Genomic DNA, 25,457 nt, shown 5'->3' on the forward strand with positions numbered 1-25,457 from the left:
CATTACCTGGGCGTGTGCCTTAGCACCGCCATTACTGGCTTAAGTGACACAGGTTTACTCTTCCATAATTAGACTTGATTCATTCGAAATAACTTGCGAAATCATTATCGAAAATTCAATTAAATTCAAAATCGAAATTAAGTCATTTTATTGACATACTCGAAACATTACTGATAAAATAAAAAGAAAGTAAAAACGGATTAATTATAACGCGATTGCGTAACAACACAAAACGTACGTACTATCTTACCATTCGAAAAACTATAGATACCTACTACGTTAGGTAGGTCTTACCTAACGTCTGTAAGTTCAACTTTTCCCCACTCTCATCACTTAAGCCCAAGATCATTGAAAAATATGTAGATAGGTTAGTCTACCCTAATAAAAAAAGGCAATCAACTTGACCTATTCAACTTGACCTATGCTACAGTAAGTTACCTCAGAAGGTAACTAGGTGAACTTTTGCGAGCATTTGAATTTTATGATAGATACTGTGTCATAATACAGCCCTCAATCTGTTTATCATAAGGAGATAATAAAAATAAAATACGTATGTCATGTTGTGGAATTACTGGAATTACTCTTTAAAAGTCATCTTACTGATAATGAATTGATTGAGCGCAGTCTTTATGACACAGTATTCATCATAAAATTCAAATGCTTGCAAAAGTTTACCCAGTCATCTTCTGAGGCAACTTACTCGCCCAAGCAAATCATCTCAAGAGAGATGTATGCGTCAGAAGATGAAAATGACACATATTTTTCAGATTTTCATTGAAAATTAGAGTTGAATTGTGACATGGGTTTTCAAAATTTTGAAAAATGCTCTCTATAACACAAAGATTTTTCCATCAATTTTAATCCTCCCACATTCCACAAGCAAACACCTTCAAACATTTGCAGTTTGAATAACTATCTGAAGTCGCATGTCTTGTTTTTCTTCAATAATTTCTCTTTTTTACTCAAACTAATTTTATTTTAGTTCATCTTTTTTTCTATTTTCAAAAATGCTTGGTACTAATACTTTCATCTTGAAGTATCAGATGCCTCAGAAGGCTTGATTTTGATTTATAATGCTATTCGGTGTCATAAATGGAATAATAGACAATTTAAGGTTTATTGCCATTTGTGACATAAATACTTTCTGAATGTGCGATTTCCAGCAAATTTTGAGTTGTAGGCAGCAACCGGCCTTACTCAGTTTAAAGCACTTCAAATTTTATTCGTCAGTTTGTCTTGTAGCCGAAAGGGTTAATAAACCATTTGAAGAAGTAATCGCGAATTTTTTGCACGAATAATAATTCACGAAGTATACTCGTACAAGGAAAATACTCGTAGTTCGACTTTGTCGATAAAAGTTGATTAAACCTTGGGAGGTTCTCTAGGTTCCCATTTTGGGAAAACAAATTCCATTAAAGGCTGTAATAGGGTACCTTGCCCACCTGACCAAATCACAAAAAAGTTGAGTTTTCAAAGAAAAATCTTGTGGGAAAATGAAAGTTTTGAAAAAGCTCAAATCCTTCATTTCCAACAAAACAAATTAATATAAATTGGAATTCTTTTTTTTTCAAAAATAATTCAACAACATGAGTAAAAAGCATTAACCAAAAGCATTTTTTGAAAATATTATTAAAAAATTAATAACAAGGAAAAAATCGTAATAACGATAGTAAAAAAGGTCGTCTGGCAGTTCACAAGTAGGGCAAAAATAAAAACTTGGTAAAAGAAATGCCTTTGATCAAAAAATGAAAAAAAATCAAGGATGTTAAGAGAGGATTTTTTATCAAGTAGGTACCATATGTAATAAAATCTTGTCGGAAATTGGGCCGAAATATGACACAATATTTCGCGAAATTGCGAGCTTTGTAGTGGGGATAACTAATAATTTTTGCTTTAAAGTGTAGCGTAGAATTTTCTTTCATTTTGGAAAAAAAATGATATGAAGGATTTGAACTTTTTCATAACGTTCATTTCCCAAGATGATTTTTCTTTGAAAGCTCAACTTTTGTGTGATTTGGTCAATTGGGCAGAATACACTATTACACCCTTCAACGAAATTTTGTTTCCCCAACATGGGAACCTAGAAAACCTCCAAAGGTTCAAATAATGGGATCAATAATATTACTAGACAGCTACAAAAGATTATACATCGATACGAAAACTTTTGACCTTTTATTTACTATTTTAATGAATTATTTAAGAAATTATCCTATAATAATTGGAAAGGTAGTTATAAGGAAAATACGTTCGGTGAATCGTAATTTGTCGATGAAAGTTCTATTATTTGAGCAGAAAAAAAGGTTGTTCTAAGTCTTTGGCTATATTTTAATGAATAGGTATTTTTTTTTTACTCATTAAATTTATTTTTTAAATCATTAATTATCAAAATAAGGGCTTAGGTTAAACAAATAAATGTGCATGCATGCATATTAAAAAATTCGCGCACAATTAATAAATCTTAAACTTGATTGTATTTGTTATTCGAATTCAAGATGATAACCAATATTTTACGAATGTCTATAAAAGTAAATGCAGAGGTCGTTTTTATTTCAAATCTCTAGTTTCACACTGCAAAACAAAGTCATTCTTTCGTCCATTGTTCGTACGTTCGTTCGGTTCTTTTTTTCAATATGCATTCTTATTTTAAATACACTTGTTACCTATTGGTAATTTCGTGCTATTTGCACATTGCTACCGCGGCGCAATGTACAAGCCCAAAATCGTCGATATTTTGTAGCCGTGTTAATAACGGCGCAGATGTTATAAAAGAAGCTGACAAAGACAACGATGGAAAACTCAATGAAAAAGAGGCATTAGACTATCTTAAAAATACAACTTTTATCAGATGGGCAGATGGAACGCTCAAATTAGAAATCAAGTCGATAGATAAAAATCACGATGGATACGTGACCGCAGAAGAAATCGATTTTCCGGCTTCGACTTCACCTAGCCAACCGCACAGCTCCAACCAACCGAAAGACATCATAAAACAAAATGACAAAAACCATGATGGAAAACTCGATTACGCCGAAGCACGTGAAGGTTTTCCCCCTGTACTCCCATTCAAATTGTCAGCTGAAGCACGTAAGTGTCATCATTTTTTCAAATTTCACCGCCTATAAACTTTCTTTTGTGAAGAAATAAAATGCGAAGATAAAATCAGAATGATGATATTTTAAATTTTAGGAGCATTACACCTCCTCCCTCACTAATCAATCTCAAAATCCTAAAACTCGAATATAAAAGTAATCAAGTCAAAACGAATCTTGAAGAGAATATTTCCAAGTTTACTGATCCACAAAATATTATTTAAAAAAAAAGTCTACTCTGCAACAAAATGCTCGAAAATGAAGGAAAAACTGATTTGTAAAATGAAGAGAGCAATGATCCCCTCTTTCCAAAAATTTGTCCGAAGACCTTTGTACTCCAAACATGAATTAGGTGCCTATACTTCCTTTTTAAATCGAAACAATGCTCCAACTAGACGAATTTTCACTTTTTTTTTGTTACATTATTAACATATGAGGTACACGTCTTCTGATAGGTATAAATAAGTAGGTAATTTATGATGTTCTATTTTTCTTTCAGTTGAAAATGAAATCAAGGCGTTGGATAGAAATCACGATGGATATTTGGAATTGGATGAATTCAATGGAACCCCAACGACTACGTCAAAACCATCAAAACCATAATTACAGAGATCGACGTTTTTATTAAATACTTAGGTACCTGAGTTGGTAACGTGAAGTAGATTATCGTAATTTTTTTTTTCGAATTGCTTATTTATTCATTTATAGTACTTTTAAAGTCGATTAATTTTCAAATGAATTTAAAAAATGATTGTTATTTGCCAGGGATACAAAAATAAATGCTTATTTCTCATATTTTTTTTTTATTGGTCTCGGTGTGAGAAAGGTCCATCGATGCTTTACAGTTTTTTTGTTATTCTTTTTTTGGTGCAATATTGACGTGGACGAAAAATAGATTTTACGGCTAAACGAAGCCTTGTGGAAAAAAATTTCAAAGAAAGAAATTTGTAGCACTTAAAATTTTCAATCGGCCATAAACGACTAATTTTTTTCTGGGATATTCAGATTCAAAGATTTTTACAAAAAACAAAAACTATAAATAATCGTGACATTTTTTTCCATTTTTTTTTTCTAAGAGCAAAGAGATAGCCTGCCGTTGACTCCGCCCACAAGGTACCATTTGATTCAGTATTGAATTTCCTTCAAAATGAGCTATCGAAAACCTTTTTTAGGGTTGGTTTAGCGATTTTAAATGAAAAAAACACTAGAAAATCTTTTGACTCATTTTTCTCAAAACCATGTTTTTCATAGTGTCGTGTACATATTTAGACGACGTAGGTTGAGTAAAAATCAACAAAATGTTATCGGGTTTGCTCCATTCGATCAGGAATAGACCAAAGTACAACTTGGCGGTCTTAACTCAATTTTGTCAAAGTGGGCCCTTTCACTTTAAAATTACACATTTGTTGGAAAATGAAGATGAACACGAAGAGAAATAGTAAAAAAAGTAAACAAAAATACAAATTCATCTGCGAGTTCAGTCTGTCATTTCGTTTACGCTACGGATTTGTGTTTTTGGTCACTATATTTCTCTCTATCTTCATCTTCATAGGTATTCCAACATCTGACTAAATGGTAAAATATGTATCTACTTATTTTTTTCCAACATGAAAGAAAATTTTGGATTTTAAAGCAAAAAAGTTTTTATTATTAGTTATACCCCCACTAGAAAGCTCGAAATTTCGCCAAATTTTGTGTCATATTTCGACCCGATTTCCGACAAGATTTCATGACTTGATAAAAAATCTTCTCTTAGCTGCTAAGATTTTTGTTTTTTTCATTTTTTGGTCAAAGGCATTATTTTTGCTCAAAATGTAAACTGTCAAACGACCTACCTACGATTTTTTTTCTTTTTAATTTTCCAAAACTATTTTCAAAAAGTGCTTTTGGTTAATGTTTTTTACTCGTGTTGTTGAATTATTTTTGAAAAAAATTCCCAATTTATATTGATTTATTTTGTTGGAAATGAACGATTTGAGCTTTTTCAAAAATTTCATTTTCCCACATGATTTTTCTTCGAAAGCTCAACTTTTTTGTTATTTGGTCAATTGGACAGGATACTCTATTACACCCTTAAAAGCAATTTGTTTCCCCAGCATGGGAACCTAGAGAACTTCCAAAGGGTTAATTAGAGAAAACGATAATTGCAAGAGCCTTCAACCAAGTAGGTACCTAGATAGGTAAGTACATTGAAATGAATCATTTTTTTCTTTACACTTACACAGAATTCATTTTATTTTTTATTTTTTATTTTTACATCATCAATAGTAGATACTGTCAGGAAAAAAAATAGTAGATACGATATATTTAGAACAAGGACTTAGGTCATGCGTTAAATTGTCGTAAACGTGCAATTTTGCGCGTTCTGCAATTTCGCGCGTGCTGAATTTCGTGGGTGTAATTTTTTGTACGTGCAATTTGGCTTTCCCCAGATCAATTAAGTAACATAAAAGTAATAAAACTAGCTATGAATTGATAAGTCTTAATGGGATATTTTTTGTTTTTTCGTATATTTTAAACCCGCTGAAATCCATTTCATTTCAAATCTACTTTTGCACTGCAAAACAAACGTAATTCATTCGTACATTGTTCGTTAGTTCGGTTCTTTTTAGTTTTTTCAATATGCATTCTTATTTTAAACACACTTGTTACCTACTGGTAATTTTGTGCTATTTGCACGTTGCTACAGCTAAAGGACAATGTAAGATCCCAAGACCGTCGGTATTTTGTATCAGTTCCCGTGTTAATAGCGGTGCGGATGTTATAAAAGAAGCTGACAAAGACAAAGATGGAAAACTCAACGAAAAAGAGGCATTAGACTATCTCGTAAAAACAACTAATATCAAATGGGCAGATGGAACACTCAAATTAGAAATCAAGTCGATAGATAAAAATCACGATGGATACGTGACCGCAGAAGAAATCGATTTTCCTGCTTCGGCTTCACCTAGTAAACCGTCCATCGCCAAAAATGCACGTGAAATCATACAACAAAATGACAAAAACCACGATGGAAAACTCGACTATGCCGAAGCACGTCAGTTTTTTGCCACCGGTCTTCCATACAGATTGTCAGCTGAAGCAAGTAAGTGTTCAAAATATTGATTATTTTCCAAATTTCAGGGTCTATATAAATTTTCTTTTCCGACAGCCTTCTATGAAGTCAAAATTATTCACCAACAAGGTATCCACTAACTACTTAAAACGTAATTCGAATATTCCGTTTTAGGCTCAAAAAAGATAACGAAATTATCTACAATTCATGCAGATAGGAGAGATTTTTTTTTCTTTCATTTTTGTCTGAATTTTGGAGGTTTTATTAGCATCTATTTTGGAAGTATTTCAGTACCTATCTAATAATCTATCAGTATGATATTCCCAACGAGTCAATTTTTCACAATATCAGTACTTGAGGTGATGATGTATCTGGTACTTCTGAATAGTGAATAGGTATAAATATACGAGTAGTACTTTATGATATTATATTTTTCTTTCAGTTGAAAATGAAATCAAGGCGTTAGATAAGAATCACGATGGATATTTGGTAGCGGACGAAATCGATCCACCCCAAGCGACTACGCCAAAACCATCAAAACCATAATTACAGAATTTCGACGTTTTCATTAAGTGCCTAAGTTGGTACGTAAATTAGATTATCTTTAAATTTTTGTTTTTTTTTCGAATTATTTTATCAGCTTATAGTACTCTTAAAGTCAATTATTTTAAAAATTAATTGTTATTTGCCACTAATACAAAAATAAATGCTCAAGTATTTCACATATTTTTTTTTTATTGGTTTCGGTCTGAAAAAAGTTCATTGATACCATTCAGGTTTTTTGGTGCAATTTCACACGATGTTCAATAATTCAAGTAGATTAGAGTGTACCTTATTTTGAAAAGTTCGAATTTTGTAGCTCCCACCCCCCAAAAACATGACCTCAGGTGAGAAAATAATTCCCTATTTTTATTTTCCCCCTATCTGTAAAAAAGTGGTGCCGGTAGCCCCTTAAGTGGGGAAAAATCAAAAAAATCAAAAAAAGTTCTATTCATGAAAATTCTTTGTTTCTGCGCCAGAATGTTTCTAAATAATCCCCTTTTTAAGAAAAAAATTTCCCCGGCCCTTCAAAGCATATTGGCCCCCTAGTAAGGGGCTCTTCAAAGTTGAGAAAATTACAAAAAATGATAATAAATCAAAGTTTTGAAAAATTTGATGAAAATATCTCATTTTCACATTAGAATTGTTCTACATAACCCCCTTTTCAAGAAAAAACCATTGTTGGACCCTCAAATGATTTTGGCTCTCTTGCATGGAGCCCCTCAAATTTGAGAAAAATAAAAAATTGATGTCTGTAGAAATTTTTAGAAATTTTTTTATTCATGTGCAGAATCTTTCTGAATAAACTCTTTTTCAAGAAAAACCTTCCCCCGGTCTCCCAAACCATGTTGGTTACCTATAAAGCCCCTCAAAGTTGAAAAAAATCAACAAAGAAAATGAAAAATTCATATCTATGCAAATTTTTTGATAATGTTTCATTTCTGAGCAGAGTACTTTTAGATAACCACTTTTTCAAGAAAAGCACCCTTTTGTCCTCCAAATGATGGTGGTCCTCTTTCATGAGGCCCCCAAAATCGAAGAATATTGAGAAATATGAAAATTGATGTCTATAGGTACCTACTCGTAATTAGGTGAAAATTTTTCATCACTGTGCAGAATGCTTCTTTTCAACATACAATAAAATGATTAGAAAGAAACGAAACAAACACGGAAATTCTAAAACTCATTTCCAAAGCTGAAAAAAAACAAATTATTTAGGGATCAATTAAGTATGACTAGACAGATATGCACGTTCGATAATGAAACTCGTTTTGCACTTTTATTTTCCCACTGCCATCAAAATGGCACGTTGTTTTCAAATTTTGACCTTTTAATCGTATTTTAATGAACCATTTGAAGAAGTAATTGTGAATTTTTTGCACGAATAATAATTCAAAAATGTAGGTATACAAGGAAAATAGTTTGAATTTGTCGATAAAAGTTGATTAATAGAGAAAAAAATAATCGCATGAGCCGGTATCAAGTACATTTTTTCTCTTTACGAGTATACCTACAATGAATTCATTTTTTTTTTTAAATCATACGTAGTTTATACTGATAGAACAAGGGCTTATAAGTTAGACTAATTAAAATGAATATTATAATTTATAAAATTGGCGATGATTGATAGGTCGTTATTGTGGAATTCTTTGTTGTTTCACGATACAAATAGTTTAAATATGCTGAGGTCGATTTCATTTAAAATCCAATCGTTAATAGCAACACACGTACCTATAAATCAATCGTATCTTGTTCGTTCGTTTTTTTCGCCAGTATGAATTCGTATTTTAAACTCACTATTTGCGTATTCGTGATCTTACAATGTTTACACATCCATACCGTGCACTCAAAAGACGTTCATGACATTGTAAAGGAGGCTGACAAAGATGGCGATGGAAAACTCAATCAGGCGGAATCTCTTGCTTATCTCACTAAAACTCTTCCCCCTAATTTATCACAAGAAACGATAAAAGCTGAAATTGCCAAGTTGGATAAGAATCACGATGGATTTTTGACAGCCGAAGAAATCGATCCTCCCAAGAATTCAAAGGATGTTCATGACATTGTAAAGGAGGCTGACAAAGATGGCGATGGAAAACTCAATCAGGCCGAATCTCTCGCTTATCTCACTAAAACTCTCCCTAATTTGTCACAAGAAACGATAAAAGCTGAAATCACCAAGTTGGATAAGAATCACGATGGGTTTTTGACAGCCGAAGAAATCGATCCTCCCTCATTCACAACGACAACGACTAAACCAAAATCGCAAGGATAATAATTATCTACGAAGCTCAACGTTTTCCTAAATTATGTTGGTAAAGTGAATTTAGATAGTTTTTTTTAGTTTTTTTTTTTCATTTTAATGTCATTTTATCAAGATATTGTACTCTTATAGTCGATTAATTTGCAAATGAATCTAAAAAATGATTGTTATTCATCATCAATACAAAAATGAATAATTCTCGTACCTAATTGTTTTTTTTTCACTTTTTACAATAAAAAAATAGGCGAACATTACTAAAAACACAATAAAACTGTTCAAAACAGCATGAAAATTATTATCAAAGGACTAAGGACTAATTCAAGTTTAATGAAATGTAATTAAAATTGTTAATTGTTTCGAATTATGAATATGTAACACAGTAAAAATTGGTTATAGAGTCGTGATAGGTATACGAATGATGAAAAATACATTCTAATTTTACTTATCGTATCACAAAAGTTACAGAGATGAAGCTGAAATCATTTGAAATGCCTTGAAAAGAGGAAAGAAACAATCGAAATGGTTCAACATGTGACATTAATTTGTAAAAATTTCTAATTTAATATGATCGGAAAATGAAAAAAAAAAGTAGTTCATCAATAGAGTAAGTGAAAATAACACCATAATAACGTCTCGAAAGGTTTATTCTCATGAAATTATGAGCTTATCAGTGGATTTCTAGAGTGATATTCTTTTTTTTTTTTTTTTGGGTGTTTATAATTACAAGATTATTACACCCGTAAAAAAGGGGGTAATATATTCGACTGAACCTTAAGTCCACGAAATTATGGGCACTTGATTCCCTAGTAAATATTAGAATTGTGTGAGCGTTGGAGAAGATTAGGGAACTAGATACCAGGTAGGTATGGAAATACGCCATTTTCGGTTATAGATTTCGTAGTTTTGACGGTGATGTGATTTTTTCATTTCAGTTGTATAATGAAATGGAATCAAAAAAATGGTGGGAAAATGTTTATTTTGTGTATTAAAATGAATATGAAGTAAAAAAATAATGTAAAGTGGCGGTATTATTAATAAACTGAGTCCTTAAAAATTTTTTTCTATAACCAAAGATGGCGCATTTCCATACCTCCTTAGAGAAGATTGTTTAGCTAGAATAGGTAAGTAAAATTTTTTATATTTTGGTAATTTCATCAAGAGAAGTCCTTGCAGGGACAAAAATGCGAATTTCTCTGGCATGTCACAAAATCCAACAGGCAAAAAAAAAGGTCTCACCAAGGCTTGTGCTCAATTTTTCTCAAGGAAAAAACCTTCTGAAATTTCAGAAAAATTAAGCAAAAAAAGTGTGAAAAAGTGTTAGAAACATTTTAAAACTACATAAAAACTCGAAAAACTTCATTAAAATCAGTTAAAAATGATAACTTTATCCAATATGCTCCGATCACAATAACCGATGGAATTTCCATACACGTAATTAGATAGGTATAAAATATCGGGACCGAACGATTTTAATAACAATAATAAGCGATTGATAACATTAACCGTGATAATAATATAGGCGGCTTTCGCTGTATCAAGAATGTGAGGCATTATTCAACGAACTGTCGATAAGGGAACGTATTAATTAGGTCTTGAAAATTATTCTCTATCGCAATCGACAGCATGGTCATTTTTTGGGAATACCTGCCTAATTTTCGACTTTTCTATGAAATACAAGGTATTTCAGAGAAAATATTGAAAACAGTCAATACTACAAAATTCTTCAAATCTGTCGGTAAAATTTGATTGAGGTCATTAAGAAGAAAAATAATCAAGTATTTCGGTACCTATAAGAAAACTAATCAAAATAAATACAATACATATATTTCAAAGAATTTCTCAAAATGAGGGCCACTTTGAAAGTATAAGAAAAGAAAAATAAATAATTAACAAAAGTAGAGGAAAATGACTCACAGCTTTCTTCGAATCACACTCGCGATAATGCATGGGCCAGAGATTTCGATTATGGGTATATAAAGTCAGTAAGTATTTTCATTTTGACGTTATTAAAGTGATGGTTGTGGCGAAACTGGTGAAAGAAAGAATAAAAATGTTGTCGTTGATTTACGTTACAAGTGTGATTTTGGGAAGTTTTATCAAAGTGTCTGAAGTTGGAGGTACAAATCAAATAGGTAAGTTGAAAATTTTCGAATTTTATGTTATCGTAGATGTGTTATCCACCCAGGTGCGAATGGGGCCCTCAAAATTTTACCCCCTCTTTCTCTCACTGTTTTTTTCTCAGGTTCGGATACTTGAATGTGAGTTGTACAATTGTTTTTTTTCTTAAATTTTTATTCACTTTTCGAAAGTAAATACGCCGATGTGACAAGAAAAAAAACTGGACTTTGGAGGGGGTGAAGTGGGGAGGGGCTGTTGACTGAAAACTTGTCGACTGATGAGAGAAAAAAACAATAATTTTGGTGAATAAAATAACGAATTTATAAGATGAAATACCTACAAATAAAAGATCTATACCTGTCTACAATTTTTTTTCCAGATGCCGATTTGTTTACTACCAACACCACGGGTTACGGATACCAAAATTTTTTTTCAACTGGTAAACAAGAAAATGACGGCCTCAAGCTGGAATTCTATGTGATTGCTCCAAGGGACGGCCATATCTTACTATCACCCGAACAGTCTCCAACATGGGAATCACCAGTTTACGAAATCGTTTTGGGAGCAGGAAAAAACACGTGTTCTGTAATCCGCAGAAAAAAACTGGGCGTACACAAAGTTGTTACATATTCCGCAGAGTCTTTGGTGTCTCCTGACGAATGGCGTAAATTCTGGATCGAAATGAAGGGAAATAAAATACAAGTAGGAAGAAAGGACAGTGGTGCTTTCATGGAATGGGTAGATCCCGAACCTCTGCCGATAAAGTACTACAGTTTTAGTTGTTATAACAATGCCTTAGCTTCGTGGATTATAATATCATCACCATCAGCCAGTGCAGGTAAAGTAATTTTCAAGATATTTGACCAATATTCTATTTAACTACTTACTCATTTGATGTATGTAAAGGGTACCCCCTCCCTCGGTTAAAAATGAATCGCCCTTCTACATAGGCTCGAAATGTATGTAGGTATGTAATATAATATTCCTGGAGTATCAATATTCTTATCGCCCGTCACTTTAGATCAGCGCATTCAGCATCTGCCAAATTGATCTAGGATAATGTACATATACCTACATCTACGTACATATTTCGTTTGTGGGTTCGGATATTTTTTCTTTCCCTCTTCATCGTTTGAAGTCATTCAGACAAATTTTACCTCCGGAGGTGCTCCTGAATGGAAGATAAAGGTTCTCAAAGAAGTCAAAGAGGAATCATTTTGAATAAAATCAGGGTTTCCTCTCTCTAGCTCTTACCCAACCTGTTTTGAGAAAAATGGCCCAGTACCAAAAGATAGTACATATTTGAGATCCTATGTCAACCTAGGCCATTGCCATCAAAATCCAAGGGCTCTTTCAAGGTTCCACTAAACAGTTGAAAATTTGTAAATCACTTATTTGGGTAAATTCGTGTTTTGAATTTTTTTCTTCGTAAATATTTCACATGAATTAAGTCAGAACATAAAAAGGAGAATAAAAAAAATTTCAAACACAAAATTTACTCGAAAATAAGCGATTTGCAAATTTTCAAAAATGCACTTCTTATGACTATTTTTATCTGACAAACATTCAAAACAATCAAAACTGTTTGTCAACACTTTGTATGTACGAAATTTGCTCAAAAAAAGTGAAGTTTTTTGAGATGTACCCTTATAACTCCAAACAACTTGCAATATTGTTGGGATTTTGAGTTAGGCCATTTGCGTTTTTTACAAGATCTAGATGATGTACCCAACTGAAAGTGTTATTTTTGGTTGAGGGAGGGGGGGGGGGGTTCATACAATCCCCCAAAATGCAAAAATGTCAAAATCAATTTTTTTTGAGATGTAACCTTATTACTCCCGAGGTGCGAAATGATATCTTTTCATGTTTTGGCTCGATTAATGCGAAATACATGAGAAGAAAAACACAAATTTACTCGAAAATAAACGTAAGGTCGTCGCAGAATCTCAAAAAACCACTTTTTTACGGTTATTCTCCCTCTCTCCAGGGACATTTCTTGACTTCCTAAGCTAACTGTTTTTCTGATTGACTTCCAACTCGAAATAAAGGACTTTTTCGCGATCCATCATACTTTCTCTCCTGAAGTATGGGCACTTTAAAGGAAGGTTGAACTAAGTGATTGTTTTGTGGTTTTTTTTTTCAATGCAAAGAACATTAGTAGCCAAAATTTCACGTCTTAAAATGAATTATTGACTTTTTAGTATACTAAATCAACTTTTTTCCAAATTGACCTATAGAAAGTAGAAATTTGGTATGCATCCGGTTTTAGACCGTCTGAATTCATCGCAAACGGTTTTGAATAGTCAAATTTTTGAAATTCAAAATAGTCTTGAAAGGTAAGATGGTGAAGTTCACGCTTCACCGAAATTGGCGAAACTCTCTTCTCGAAGAAATTGTTTAATTAACGCCCTCTCCCGCCCCCTTCACTGCAACTTGGGTATGATCAAATGTGCTCAAAATGTAATATTTTTCGTCTCTGGAGAGGATTGTACAAAATCATTGAAGTTTTCACTAAAAGTAGTCACTAGGTAGGTGAGTACAAGCCTACAAGAAATTTTTTCAAAAAAAAACTAATTGAAAAATGTGTTGAAGAACAGCGTCAAAAATTAAATTGTATTAATCCATAGGTAATTTTAATTTCCAAATCAATTATTTGATTTGATCCTCTTGATATTCCATTATTTACAAACTTTTTAATCCTTTTATACTTTAGCCAAACCAGAACCACCCAAGAATTTGTGTATTCTTTCACCATGTGGACCAAACAGCGAATGTCGTCAAGTAGATGATTATGTTGCATGTTCTTGCAAAGAAAACTACACTGGTTCGCCTCCGCAATGCAGACCTGAATGCACCACTGACTTCGATTGCCCTCAAAACAAAGCTTGCTCCGAGCAGAAATGCCAAGATCCGTGTATAACAGCCTGTAGTCAGAATGCACAATGCCTGGTAGCCAATCATACCCCTATATGCAGTTGTTTACCTAGTTTCACAGGAAATGCGTCGGTAGAATGCGTCAAAGAGCAACGTAAGTAATTAAATTTCATTGATCCAGACACATCATTTTAATTTTCAAATCAATTTGCTGTATTCAATCCTCTTTGATATTCCATTATTTATGTGCTTTTTAAATTTTAATCTTTTACACTTTGGTGTAACCAGAACCACCCAAGGATTTGTGCATTCTTTCACCATGCGGACCAAACAGCGAATGTCGACAAATTGATGATTATGTTACATGTTCTTGCAAAGAAAATTACACTGGTTCGCCTCCGCAATGCAGACCTGAATGCACCACTGATTTCGAATGTCCTCAAAACAAAGCCTGCATCGGGCAAAAATGCCAAGATCTGTGCGTTGCTGCATGTGGCCTAAATGCACAATGTCTAGTGACCAACCATACCCGTACATGTGAATGTTTGAATGGTTTCATAGGAGATCCGTTGGTAAAATGTGTTGAGGAAGGACGTAAGTACCTCCATACATTTGTATTGTTTATGAATTATGATGCTCCTCCTTTTCGATTTTCAACTCCATTAGTGCATCTGATCCCATAAACATCTTTTAGTACCTCATAACGTGGGTCAGATCACACATAAAATCTCTTTCACGGTTCCTCGTATTATTCTCTATCCCCCCCCCCCCTAAAACAATAACCTTAAAAATTATTTCTTCGTTTACAGAACCCGATGAAAAATGCCGTAACATTTGGATAACCCACGATTACAAATACGAACACTTTTTTCCAATTTCTAAACGAGATAATAACACCATCGAGCTGAAATTCAAAGTGAAAGCGAACCGCGACGCCAATATGGTATTTACACAAAATATGTATCCTATACATGGAGATCCAGCTTATGAAGTGGTACTCGGTGACCAGAATAACACACGTTCAGTAATTCGAAGAACTAGATATCATCCAGATGCAGTAACCACAATAGAGGAAACTGCTCTGGTGTCACCCAGTGAATGGCTCGAATTCTGGGTTAAAATTGAAGCTAATACGATGGAAGTAGGAAGAAAGGGTAAAAGAGCTTTTATGGTATTAAAAGATTTGAAAGAAATGCCAATCAAATATTACAGCATTGCTGGTTGGGGCAATGCTACTGTTTTATGGAGCCTCCCTTGTGTTGATGAAAAAGATTTCTCGTAGTGAATGAAATTTTTGTTTATAGGTACCTTACCTAACTAATACCTATACCTATGTTACCTACAGTATACTTTGATGACATATGTACAAGTTTGTAGAAGTTTTAGGTAATAATTATATTACACGTACATTAGATTTATGGGTAATTAACTGAATAAAAACAAATTCTTCATATTGAATTCTGTCTTGACTTATTTGTTTTTACAATTTGATTGAATTCTGAGTTCTTCATGAAAAATTGGTAAAATTTTAATTTTCAAAAGTACTTATAGAGCAGGCAAATAGCGGTTTTAAAAAGGAAAAAATTGGCACATCAATTTTTTCATTGGGAATGTGTTCAGATGGACCCTCTGAACTACCAGAAAAAAACCGACCCTCCTACCCCGGAGGAAAATTTTTTAGGGGGCTAAAACCGCGGTTCCGATTTACGTTTTTTGCGATTTACTCCGTAAATACTGTATTTACGAGAAAAACTACCATGACGAAAAATGTTCCCCTTCAAATTCTCGACAATTTGATACTTACGTTCGATACCCATCTCTCAAAGGGGATGTTTAAAAAAAGGGGTGGAAAGAGTAGGTGTTTCAAAAAAGATCAGCACAATAAACTAATCAAAGTTACTACTTAATATCATTCGTTTTCGCTTGATTGGAGTTACTCTCGATGGGAGGAGGGGAGAGGTATAGGTATTATTAAGGTATTATCGAGATCGCTATTCAGAAATTTTGAAGGCTTTTTTCACAAAAAATAAAACAAAAAAATCATTTTACACTTCCATATTTTTTTGAAACGTTCACTCACATATCAGTTTTTGATTTTTTTAAATAGAAAATAAGATGGAACTAATAAATAAAATAAAAGGCTCAGGACCTGGTAAACGATACTCATTACTCACCTAGTAATCAAGAATGACAATAACAATTTATTAGTTTTTAAACTTTTTGAATCGATTGGTGGTGGTTTCAAGGTTTCAATCCCTTCTATAGAGCTTCCATTGAATTTTAGAGTTTTTCAGTTTTAAAAAAGTCCCATAAAAAAGTTGAAAAACTGACCTCACAGAAAACGTGATGAATAAGTCTTTCTTTCATATGTAGTAAAGAACGACAAAACGTCATGTTAATTAAAATTGCCTACAAATTAATTACCTATTTATAATGTTTTTTTTGCTTGAAATACTCATGCATTCGTCAAATATTTCAAAATAAAATCTCGAAAACATACCATTTGATATATCACATGACTGACATGGCCTCTCACAATTTTTAAATATGTTCAAGCTTTTATGGAGGCAGTTATAAGCTTCGCGGGGTTGGGCCCACAAAATACGTTCATATTCGTATTCAGCGACCTCGAAAACATACCATTCGATGCATCACTTATTTTGGCCCCCTTTTTGTGGCACTGCGGGACATTGAGGGGTTGAAAAGAGGATAGTTGAAGACCAATCAACGGTGGTTTAATTATTAGTTAGGTGAGTAGACTTTGTAAAAAAATTTGAGCGAAAACGAATGATATTAAGTAGTAACTTTGATTAGTTTATTGTGCTGACTTTTTTTGAAACACCTACTCTTTCCACCCCTTTTTTTTAGACACCCCCTTTGAGGGATGGGTATCGAACGTAGTATCAAATTGTCGAGAATTTGAAGGGAAACATTTTTCGTCATGGTAGTTTTCCTCGTAAATACAGTATTTGCGGAGTAAATCGCAAAAAGCGTAAATCGGAACCGGTTTTAGCCCCCTACAAAATTTTCCTCCGGGGGTAGGAGGGTCGGTTTTTTTCTGGTAGTTCAGAGGGTCCATCTGAACATATCGCACCTCGGGAGTAATAAGGTCACATCTCAAAAAAGTGAAATTTTACAGGAGAGTGATTTTCTTTTTTTTAAAAACTTGATTCATTATTTTTATCAACTTATAATTAATTCTGAGGAATGAATAGCACCTCATTTTAAAGATCTGGTATCCTACCTTCATTTAGCATAAGAACACTTTGAAAAATGAAATCTTAAAGAGGAAATATTTCAATGTTTGGAAAACATTTTGAGTTATAACCTTTCATTAAAGTTGATGTGGAGGCGAAAGGAAGCGTCCAAAAAAAATTTCATGATAGCAAAGTTGTAGAGAATTAAATTTCCAATCGACATAATGTCGTTAGTTTTTTTCTAGAGTGCTTAGTTTTTGAGTTTTTCTCAAAAAACTAAAATTTCATGATTTATGTGCAAATTCATTTTTTCTGAAAAGTGATCAATTTAAAAAAATTTTTCCATTTGGTACAAACCAATAAAAAATGCACTCCTTGTGACTATTTCTAACTGACAAACATTCAAAACAATCAAAACTATTTGTTAACACTTTGTATGTACGAAATTTGCTCAAAAAAGGCGGAGTTATTTGAGATGTACCCTTATAACTCCAAACAACTTGCAAAGTTGTTGAGATTTTGAGTTAGGCCATTTGCGTTTTTTACAAGATCTAGATAATGTACCTAACTCAAAGTGTAATTTTTGGTTGAGGGGGGTCATACAAACCCCAAAAATGCAAAAACATCAAAATCAATTTGCCAACTCAAAGTGTAATTTTTGGTTGAGGGGGGTCATACAAACCCCAAAAATGCAAAAACATCAAAATCAATTTTTTTTGAGATGTGACCTTATTACTCCCGAGGTGCGATATTCCCGAAGCAAAAATTGATGTGTCAATTTTTTCGTTTTCGCCTCTGCTTTTTTACGTTATTTTCCCGCTCTATTAGGTATGTAGATGTACATACTCAATTCCAGCTTTTCAATTCAAAATGCTGCAATTTCGAAAATTTTATTTTCAACACATTTTTGTGAAAATAATATTTGTAGATTGAAAAAAATTGCTCTTAAAGAAATCTAGACTTTTGATTTTGTTATATGTATTACACTAGGCAACGGCATGCTTGTGTTCGGGTTGAAAATGGGCTTAATCGATAGTTTAGACCCTAAAACAAAAAACAGAGTGGGATTTTTCAATTTGAATTGTTTTTGTGGTCAGGAGAGATGATCAAAGTTTCAAAAATGGCCGTTTTTGCCCTATTTCACGAGTTTCTGGCGACACCAGTATTGTTTTTCGAAAAAAACCAAGGTCATATTCGGATTCTACGCACTTTTTTAAGTAAACATCTTTCCCGGATTTTCGATTTTCGAAGTTTCAAGCGCATACGGACGATTTTTGTTTGTAACATATTTTAAAACTCGGAGCGCGCGACGCTGGCGTTACTCCACGATGTAACCGTGGCGCGGAACCGTGTTCGCGCGGGCGAGGCTCTCGTGCAGTAAAAATCTCGTGTTACAAACGAAAATCTTCCGTATGCGCCTGAATGTTCGAAAATCAAAAATCCGGTAAAGATGTTTACTTAAAAAAGTGCGTAGAATCCGAATATGACCTTGGTTTTTTTCGAAAAACAATACTGGTGTCGCCAGAAACTCGTGAAATAGGGCAAAAACGGCCATTTTTGAAACTTTGATCATCTCTCCTGACCACAAAAACAATTCAAATTGAAAAATCCCACTCTGTTTTTTGTTTTAGGGTCTAAACTATCGATTAAGCCCATTTTCAACCCGAACACACGAAAAAAGTCAAAAATTGTTGCCTAGTGTTATTGATCTTGATTTCACCCCCCTTTAATTTAATACCTATCTATTTTACGAGTTCTTTTTTTTCTCCCAGCAGGGATACTTACCAAAATTGTGATTTTTCTCAATTTAACATTTCTAGCTGTTTACAGTCTCACTCTCAACATTTGAGTACCCAACAGGTAAGTTAACTATACGAGTAGGTCTAGTTAGGTATAGGCAATGGCAATTTAGGCATTGAAAGCGCTAAAATGATTGACTCAGCGATATGCGATAACGGTAAACAGCTGGTATGCCGATTAGATACCCGAAATTAACAGTAAGTACTAAAATAAAATGCAGTAGAACGTAAACGTATACAGGTGATGAATGTACGTTACATTGTTTGTAGTAACTAACAACAACAGCGAAGCGAATTCTGCGGAGAGCAGATTTACGTGGAAACAGAGGAGTGAAAATGTATAAAACCTAAGGTACCATCAAACCGGTGAGCTGACGTGCAACTTCTCAATAAGCATCTACCGATCATCAATGGTCAAACAAACGGTAGGAAATTTATTCATACCCAGTCAGGGTTGTTAAATTACCGTAATTTATTCGCTGGTAAAATACGGCGGTAAAATACGGTAAAATACGGTATTTTACCGTATTTTACCAACTTGAATATAATGAACTTATAGTGTTCAAAGTTCAAACTTCAAACCTTCAAAAGTTCAAACATATAAAATTATTGTATATTATGTAATGGGTGGAAATTTCAACAGTGGCGTAGCCAGGATTTTCTCAAGGAGGGGGCAAAACCAGATTTTTAGGCATGAAAAATCGAAATCAGGGGTAATTTTCTGAAAATCTATTGTGATGTGTGGTGATTTCATGAAAAAGAAAGCAAAATTATTGCTTGAGCGAAAATTTTTAGAAAAAATGGGTCCAAACAACGAAAAAACGTCCATTTTGGCATGTTTTCTTACAAATTTTTGCTCGCAAGGGGGGCCATGGCCCCCTTCGCCCCCCCCCTTGGCTACGCCACTGAATTTCAATAATTTTCTGCTTGAAATTTGAAAACAATATGAAACTATAAAAGGGTTAAAATTAAAAATTACATTAACAAGTTAACAACACATGAAATTGAAAAACATTGAAGTTACTGAAAATTACTAAAAAGTAAAAACTAAAAAGTGATGAAAGATGGCCAATGCCAATGGCAATGGGGAAAAATTAATTGTATAACCAATAACCATGCATGGATTAAAATTAAAATTTTAAATCATTCAACATTGTCAAAAAATAAAAAATTGACCTATTTGGTTATTTTAAATAAAATGATTGAAATAACCAAAATTTAATGATTTTGAAGTACATTTTAATGACATTTCAACATGTTTTCACGATTTGATGCAATTTTTTCTGATTTTTGACCAATTGTGAATAATTTTCTGGCAATTGTTTGGTAATTTTCAAGATATTTTCCTGTTTATATGTAGCATGTATCAATTATTATTAGCATTGATGCAAATAAATTGTGAATTTTGATGCCAATCATCTTCAGCTGTTGATTCATCCTTTCAACTTTCAAATAAAATAATGTGGCAAAAAAATGCTTTTTGGTAATTTACGGTAAAATACGGTAATAAACTTTTGGTAAAATACCGTAAAATACGGTAAAATACCGCCGTAATTTACCGACATAAATTACCTTACAACCCTGTACCCAGTCAAAAATTAAAATTAGTGAGGAAGAGAAAATACCGCTCAGACTTGCCAATTTCTCAATAATTTTCAAGATTTTTGTTGATATTGGAAAAAAAGAAAGGAAGATGTAGTTTTTAGTTTCTGAACGGAGGAGAGGAGTGAGGTCATCTTGGTCATCTATGGCTTCGAAAGTTTGAATTGAAATATCAAATCACCATTATTTTCGATGTAAATTTTCTTGTCATTTCACCAGCATTACCCTAAAATAGGTGAGTACCTACTTAGGTAAAATGTAATGAAATGAATGAAATATAAAATACATTTTCGAATCTAGGTACGAAGAAACAAAGATCAAATACGAGTAAAACGAAACGCTCCCATAAATTCATTGATGCGCTCTCAGTTGAGAAGCAGTTTCGCTTCTTTACTCCCACTTCTCATTTTTACAGCGAGCGGTATTTTATCACGGTCGGGTCGCTACGTATGATAATCAAGGTTTACTTTTTAATGGTTCTTGGTCGCCAACTCGCTATGAACTATTTTGTCCTTGACGAATTTTAAAACGCTGCTGTGTAGTGTTACTGTTAGACGAGTGAACTGTGTAAAAAGTGTGTTTTCGTGTTGTACTTCAACACATTTATACCGATTTTAAACAGCGTTGATTTCCCCAAAAAAATCGATCAAAATGAGCAGTTCTGGTAAATCATTTTTGAAATTTAATAAATACCTGATAAGGTGACTGATAAAGTGATAAGTGTACGAAAAAAACTCACGATTAGTTTACGTAGAATAGCAATGCACCATACCATAAGCTATGCTATAATTAAAGTGATAAAAATACAAGTAGCTTTCGCCGTACTGTATGAGAATGTCTCATTCGCATGTGCTTGTATTGTTTAAAAATCCCTTCCTTTCCGCACTCTGTCTGCTTTTCAACTCGATTCTGCTTCTGCGCGTTTACGTTAGAGATCAGTTCAATAATAGGATTTCTGAAGGGGATGGGATCCTTTGATTTTGTTTTTAAAAAAAATTACAAGGATATGTCAATGTCATCATCACTCCAGCAACTAAAAACGTAAAAAGTCATTCGATTCCAGACGTACCTATGAGACATGCATGGAAAGGGAAAGAGAAGGGAATTTCGTTGTACATAATATATATTCATTCTGTTTTTGTAATAAGTATGTATTTGACGTAAATCTGTCTGCAGTTAAAAAAAAATCAAAGAAAATTCAATTTGAAATAATTTTTTGAAAATTTCCAATACCTATAAAAGTTGAGCTTTCTTTTCATAGGTGCAACTTCCAATACGATGAAAAAGCTCCAAAATACAAATTTACGAGTAAAAATCTGAAAAAATAGAAAAATACAGTAAATGTATCTTCATAGACGACATCAGGATTGGGTTTCGAAATTTCAACATATGTTTTATCACTAGGAATAAATGTTTTAAATAGCGTCTGCTGCTTTATCTTTGTAATTACGAATTATAATCTTCGAGATATCTCGATTACTCGCTCTCCTATAAATATTTCCTGCAAATTGAAAAAAATCAAGCTTAAAAACTATTTCAATATGACTCATGAGTCATGAGTTTTATTAGTAGGAAATGTTTTAAATAGCATCAGTTGCTTTATCTTTGTAAGTGATTAAGAATTATCATCTTCGAGATATCCACATTTCTCGCTCTCTTCTCAATATTTTCTGCAAATTGAAAAAAAATCAAGCTTAAAAACTAGTCAGCTCAGCGTGGCTTAGCTGCCATAAGTGCGTAGCTTCAGTCAATCACAATTTTTTAGAGGGATGTGGAAATAATTTTAAAAGCATTAAAATCATAATCTTGCCATTATAAATAGGTACCATAAAAAAATTCAAATTACAAAAAACTGAAGAAATTTCAGTAAAATTTTGAAAAACTTGGCAGTTGGCAAAAGAATGATTATAAAATTACAAAACCTTATCATTAAAATTCTCAGAAATCTCCAGAAACTGAAGAACTACTTACATAAAAATCTTGAAATTCTGAAAAATTACCAAAGTACCATACTCATTAAACTTTAACAAAACTTGTCAAAATTGAACAAAAATTTGTTTAAAAAAAACATAGTGAAAATAATATGTTAGAAATAAAAGTTATCGAAAAATAATAAAATTTATCCTGTGGTGAAAGTTGCATAAAACATTGTTAAATTATGTTTATGGTTGAAAATTATTAAAAAGTGATGAAACTTCAGTGAAAATTTTCAAAATAGGAATTGAAAAAAAAAATTAACACAAAATTCTTGTTTTTCAGTTCAAAATATTTTGCAACCGATTTTCAAATTTTCAAAAGTTTAATTTGAAATTATGAATTTTAAAATTATAAGAAGTCTAAAGGAGTGATTCGAAAATATTGAAATTTATCCCTAGGCCTACTTTTCTCCATTATTTTGGAATTTTCATTTTCAAAATTTACAGAAAAACAGGCTACATAATTTTTTAAAATTTCAAAATTTTTATTTATGACTTTTCTTTCTCCTTCTACAACCCTAGAAATTTTTTAAAAATCAAAAAAAATCCAATGTTAGGTTTCTCAGAACTTTACTCCTCCTTTTATTATAAATCTTGCTCCCTCAGTCAATCAGATCAATCTCTTGGCTCTTTCAAAAACCAATTTGAAAAATTTTTTCTCTATAGTTTGGTGCGTTCATCTACCTAATTACTAATTAGATTTCAATATTTTTACCTATTTCTTACATTTTACCTACATATAAATTCTAAAGATAATCTTATTTTTTCGCAGATCTCGATAAAAAATACCACAACTCGTTGAAAACATACGAATACAACTACCACACATTTTTCCCAATCGGCGAACCGGACGAAGAAACGATTAAACTGAGATTCAAAGTACGAGCCCATCGCGACGCTCACATATTATTATCACCTTGCATGTATCCAGAAGAAGGATCACCGGTTTACGAGATTGTCCTAGGTGCGGGAAATAATACTTATTCGGTGCTGAGAAAATGCCAGCAAGGAGACGAACAAGCTATGACCGAATCCGAAGAATCTCTAGTATCGCCGGACGAATGGCGCGAGTATTGGATCAAAATTAAGAAAAATAAAATCAAGATAGGAAGGGATGACGAGAAAGCTTTTTTAAAATGGAAAGATCCGCAACCTATACCGATCAATTTCTATAGCTTTTCCAGTTACGAAGGAGCAGCTGCTTTATGGATTTTTCCTTGTTTCAAAGATAAGGATTTTTGGTTGTGAGATAACGATACCTTTGCATACTATAATGTAATATTTTTATACTGTATCTACTTTCAATAGGCCCAATGTAAGGCTACCTAGTTTTTAACTTACGTGAGTAAAATATAAGTGTTTTTATACGTTTTGAAATTTCATGAAATAATTTCTTTGTAATTATGATTCCTGATAATGTTTCTAATACGTAGTCTTTGAGATTGATTTTTGAAAAATGTTTCGCTCTTGCCTCGTTCAGGCAAGAAGTATTTTTCATTTTGAGGAAATATTTAGCTGTGTTTCAAACTATTTTGTTTTCTCCTGCCTCATCATTTCTGTTTCGAATTCCATCAACATTTTGAAATTCCTGGTACGAAAAGATGTATGTAGATACCAAGAATTACCTTTGCCTCCTATTCGAGCTCATGCAAAAATAAAAATCCCAAGAACGTAGATAAATAAAATTAAACAGTGATTTAATTCTATGCAGTTCACTGCTATCGGGCCTCATCTTGGAGAGAGAAACTTTTTAATTCTCGCCGGATTGATAAGTCATAACGATAAGCTTAATTAACGAAATTACTAAAATCTTATTCAACTTTCGACAAACACAAATATCAACAAGGGTTAAGAAAACATAGTCGTGCATTAATTTTTAAATAACGAAGTAACGGAACCGCGTGAAAAATTTTACTCTTTGAGCAGTCGCATTCTTCAATTGACCAGTGACTAGTGTAATTTTTTGCGTGTTTTTAAATCGACAGAAGTAATTTTTCATTCAACACAACCATTCGAAATGAGCAGTGCAGGTAAACTAATTCTTGACATTTTTATGGTGTGTAGTGGGCTAGGTGGTTTTACAATTACAACTTGCTTTGAATTTTTATGCAGTCTGGCAGAAAATTATGGCCAAATAACCTTAACTTCTTTGAGTATTAAAGACATTGGAAAATAACAAAAAAAAGTACAATTTCAGTATGACAAATTGCCCATCTCAAGAATTAAATGGGCAAACTTGATTCAAAATATCCAAATTTGAGATCAAATAAACTTTTTTTTCCTCCACTGTTTGGTATTCATCTAACTTAGCCACATCTGCAAATATTATTCTATTTTTTTTTTTTACAGATCTCCATAAAAAATATCACAACTCGTTGAAAACATACGAATACGGCTACCATAATTTTTTCCCAATAGGCGAACCAGATGAAAAAACAATTAAGCTGAGATTCAAAGTGCGAGCCCATCGCGACGCTCACGTATTATTATCATCTCGTATGCATCCAGATGGAGGATCTCCAGTTTACGAGATTGTCTTAGGTGCGGGAAATAATACATATTCGGTGCTGAGAAAAAGCCAGCTAGGAGAGGAACAAGCTGTGACAGAATCCGAAGAAGCTCTAGTGTCAGCGGGCGAATGGCGCGAATTCTGGATCAAAATAAAGAAAAACAAAATAAAGATAGGAAGGGATGACGAGAAAGCTTTTTTGAAATGGAAAGATCCGCATCCTATACCGATCAATTTCTATAGCTTTTCTAGTTACGAGGGAGCAGCTGCTTTGTGGATTTTTCCTTGTTTTAATGATAAAAATTTTTCGTTGTGAGATGTTTAATAATGTCACCATTAATGTAAATATTTATACTACTTTCAATAGGTCTAGGTTTATACTATTCGTGTGAGTAAAATGTGTGTTTTTATACGTTTTAAACTTTTATTGCTGGT

The 25,457-nt window shown here is 32.9% G+C and overlaps 5 protein-coding genes and 1 long non-coding RNA gene across 6 annotated transcripts in view; 5 read left to right on the top strand and 1 right to left on the bottom strand.

Moving 5' to 3' along the window:
• disp (dispatched) overlaps positions 1–25,457 on the bottom strand; it is a 344,626-nt gene that overhangs the window by 30,654 nt on the left and 288,515 nt on the right. The gene's annotated exons all lie outside the window — the stretch shown is intronic.
• LOC135833317 (uncharacterized) lies at positions 1,679–3,882 on the top strand. The gene is made up of 2 exons (XR_010556445.1): positions 1,679–3,084; positions 3,589–3,882. It is a non-coding gene; the product is annotated as an uncharacterized LOC135833317 (long non-coding RNA).
• LOC135833318 (16 kDa calcium-binding protein-like) lies at positions 5,620–6,866 on the top strand. Its single transcript, XM_065347055.1, has 2 exons — positions 5,620–6,174; positions 6,587–6,866. The coding sequence occupies exons 1-2, from the start codon at positions 5,712–5,714 to the stop codon at positions 6,688–6,690; spliced, it is 567 nt and encodes a 188-aa protein (XP_065203127.1). The 5' UTR covers positions 5,620–5,711; the 3' UTR covers positions 6,691–6,866.
• LOC135835939 (uncharacterized) lies at positions 8,459–8,959 on the top strand. The gene has a single exon (XM_065350458.1). The coding sequence runs from the start codon at positions 8,459–8,461 to the stop codon at positions 8,957–8,959; it is 501 nt and encodes a 166-aa protein (XP_065206530.1).
• Positions 10,179–15,353, top strand: LOC135833319 (uncharacterized). Its single transcript, XM_065347056.1, has 5 exons — positions 10,179–11,079; positions 11,445–11,903; positions 13,779–14,093; positions 14,228–14,533; positions 14,749–15,353. The coding sequence occupies exons 1-5, from the start codon at positions 10,893–10,895 to the stop codon at positions 15,219–15,221; spliced, it is 1,740 nt and encodes a 579-aa protein (XP_065203128.1). The 5' UTR covers positions 10,179–10,892; the 3' UTR covers positions 15,222–15,353.
• On the top strand, positions 20,994–25,434 carry LOC135833321 (uncharacterized). Its single transcript, XM_065347058.1, has 3 exons — positions 20,994–21,201; positions 23,286–24,543; positions 24,863–25,434. Exons 1-2 carry the CDS (start codon positions 21,189–21,191, stop codon positions 23,759–23,761), a joined length of 489 nt encoding a protein of 162 aa, XP_065203130.1. The 5' UTR covers positions 20,994–21,188; the 3' UTR covers positions 23,762–24,543; positions 24,863–25,434.

This window comes from Planococcus citri, chromosome 1, assembly GCF_950023065.1.
Source record: "Planococcus citri chromosome 1, ihPlaCitr1.1, whole genome shotgun sequence".
In the NCBI taxonomy this organism is placed as follows: domain Eukaryota; kingdom Metazoa; phylum Arthropoda; class Insecta; order Hemiptera; family Pseudococcidae; genus Planococcus; species Planococcus citri.